General features: G+C 46.1%; 1 protein-coding gene across 1 annotated transcript; it reads right to left on the minus strand.

Annotated features, from left to right (window-relative positions):
- Positions 1–2,009: 2,009 nt before the first annotated feature.
- Positions 2,010–2,795, minus strand: LOC116023498. The gene has a single exon (XM_031264501.1). It carries the CDS (start codon positions 2,793–2,795, stop codon positions 2,010–2,012), a length of 786 nt encoding a protein of 261 aa, XP_031120361.1.
- Between the last annotated feature and the right edge of the window lie 346 nt (positions 2,796–3,141).

A 3,141-nucleotide genomic window follows, 5' to 3' on the forward strand; every position in this document is an offset into this window, starting at 1 on the left:
ACTGTTACAGAGATTTACCAAACTAAGCTCAAGGATATCCCAGTAAGTTTGGAAGAAACCTGGGTTTAAACCATCGTGGCCCGGGCTCTTATCTGGATGCATACTGAAGGTCGCATCTTTCACCTCTTGTTTCGTGAATTTACGCAGTAGGCTACCGTTCTGGCTGTCGGAAATTTTTGAATTAATGCACCTGAAAACATCATGTTGGTCCCCCACAGTTGACTTGAAGAGATTTGTGAACTAATCTCTAATCAGATTGTTTAACCCGGCCCCGCGCTCAATCCAGTTGCCCGAGTTGTCACGCAAACGTCTTATTTCGTTGTCACGCCTCCTCTTTCTGACTGCATTATGAAAGAATTTTGAGTTGCTATCTCCATCTCTACACCAAAAGATTTTTGCTCTTTGTTTCCAATAAGTGCTCTGTTTTTCAATAAATTTGATACAACTCTTCTGGGCCAGTTCAAACTCTTTCAAGCCTTGATTGTCAATCCTACCCCGAGACCTCTCCATCCTCCATTTCCAGTAATCAATTTGTGGTTGGAGATTGTTGTTCAAATTCTTCCCCCACTTCCATAGGGCAGTGCTACATATGTTAAACCTAGTAGTCAGGTTCATACCTTCTGAGAGGACCCAGCTTCGACTAATGATTTCCCTGCACTAGGGCTCACTGATCCAACTATTTTCAAACTTAAAACGCTTCCTCCTGCTGACCCTAATTGACGGATTCGGCCAGATTGCGAGTGGTAGGTGGTCGCTACACGGAGCCTCGAAAGAGTACGTAGTAGCCTCTCCGAACAACTCAAGTCATGAATCATTGGTTAAAATGCTATCAAGCTTTTCACGTACCCAATTTGGTGTTCCTCTGCCTTTCTCCCATGTGAATTGGAAACCCCCGAAATCGAAGTTCCTTAGCCCACTAGATTGAACTGCTTCAGAAAATCCCCGGAAGAGCCATTGCGGATGAGGGGTATTGCCAATTTTCTCCGTATCATGTAGGAGATCATTAAAGTCCCCCATCGCTATCCACGGCAACGTGCTTTGTGATGAAAGAGTCTTCAATAGATCCCAGGAACGTCTCCTTTGATTCCTCTCTGGACAGCCGTAAAACCCCGTGAACCGCCAAGTGTGGGGGGAGTCGTCAAGACAGATGTTTACATCAATGTGGTTTGCTGAATAACTCACCATATTAATATCCAGTCCATGTTTCCAAAGTAGGGCCAATCCCCCACTTAGTCCAATACTATCAACAGTAATGAGCCCCTCAAAACCCAACTTATTCTTAATAACCTCCAATTTGGTAGAATTTGTTTTTGTCTCCATCAGAAAAATTAAAATAGGCCTCTTTTTGTGGACAAAGTCCACCAACACTTGAACTGTCGCAGGGTTGCCAAGTCCTCGACAGTTCCATGATATAAGACTCATTGGGATAGGCGGGTCTGCGAAGCAGATCCCGCCTCTAACAAGTTTTTTGGGCCCAAACTAACATCCTCAACATGTTGCAACGCTTCATCATGGGCCTCAATAAACCCAGACTCATCCCTCCTTCTCTTTTTGTCTTTGTCCAACGGAGTGGCTAGTTCATTGTTTGTTCCAAGAAGAGTGTGGTGGAAACTCTGACCAAGGATGGCCCTAAGTGACTGCTGGTTAATATTTTGGATGGTAGATGCCAAACCTGGCTGCTCATTGCATGGATTTGTGTTCATGCGCATTAACTGCTCCTGACCACCTCTCAACGATGTCCTAATTGTTTCCCTTTCATTCCCTTCCAGCTGTGTTCTCCCTCTCTCTGCAGCATGCATATTAAATGTGCTAGTAGGATAGTAAATGCCTGCGGTCGTGGCAGGCGACTTTTTATCCTTCAGCTCCTGGTCCGTTGGACAATAGGTTGAGTCATGTGCTCTTTGTCCTGTGTGATCCTCGTACCTCGGATTCTGCGGAGGCTCCTCCTCCCGGTTCCGATCATCCTGACTACCTCCGGCCATCTGCGAGTTCTTGGATGGGAATTGTTCTCAGAGCCATTTGTTATCACTGTTCTGTCCACTGCGTCCTGTAGCTCTCAGTTCTGGGCCGTAAGCCCTGGGCATCTCAAACTGGGCATCAAACTGGATTGGACAGAAACCGTCCGCGTGACCTAATCTGCCACACACAAAACAGAACGTTGGCAGACGTTCATATTTGCAGTCAAGTGCCATGCCCTCTTCGCCTGGTGGTTTGAACTTAACATTCCTTCTCCGTGGTTTAGCAATGTCCATGCGCACACGAACCCTGACAAAAGCCGTCATCGTTCCGTCAAAGTTAGTCGGGTCAGTTTTGAGAAACTCGCCGAAAAAAAATCCCAATGCTTCGACCATCTGGGGGTTGGAGAGTCTCTGCGGTAGTTTGTGTATTTGGACCCAAAACTCTGCCTTCGTCAAATCTATATTGTATGGTGACTCGTTATGCTCCAGCTCGCGTAGCACAAGTAAGCTTTGGTCAAAAGACCAGGGACTATTCTCCATTACTCTTCGTCTGTCTTTCTCATGGAAAAAGTAGAAGATAAAAAGGTTGGTGGAGATCTCCTTTGCCACCATCCCTTTCATTGGCCTCCAAACCTTCGAGAGAGTTTCTTTCAAATAGTTAAACTTTACACTTTTCTCCGTGATGAGAGTTCCCACCAGCATGAATGACTCAACCTCAGGATCTTCCATGTTCAGTTCTCCGAAAGGGAGGTCCACCTCTTCGTCATCATCGTTCTGTAGATTGAGGGCAGCATAGTGATCTTCTAGCGTTTGCTTGCCTTTGTTGCTCGAGGCCATGGTGTTGGTGTGCTGTTGACAAGGGGGATGTTTTGTTTTTTTGCAGTGTTTGAATAGTGTAGAATGTTTTGGCCAAGGGTGCTTTACATTCATCTCTTCCTATTGAAGACTCACCAACTTTCCTTTTACCATTAATGCGGGTCATCAATAGTACGTGAGATTTAAGTTAATCAATAGTATGTGTTTTTCTTCTCCCAAAAGGTTGAATCCCCAAAGGCAAGGCCCCCCACGTCCCGGCCCAACAAAGCATCTGGGAGGATGTACCCAGTCGAACACGGTTAGACCTTTCACTTTGAGAGGTTGCTCCCCCACTGCCGCTAGTCTCTCCCAACTGCAAGGCCCCCCA

The sequence above is a fragment of the Ipomoea triloba genome, chromosome 6, assembly GCF_003576645.1.
Source record: "Ipomoea triloba cultivar NCNSP0323 chromosome 6, ASM357664v1".
NCBI lineage: Eukaryota > Viridiplantae > Streptophyta > Magnoliopsida > Solanales > Convolvulaceae > Ipomoea > Ipomoea triloba.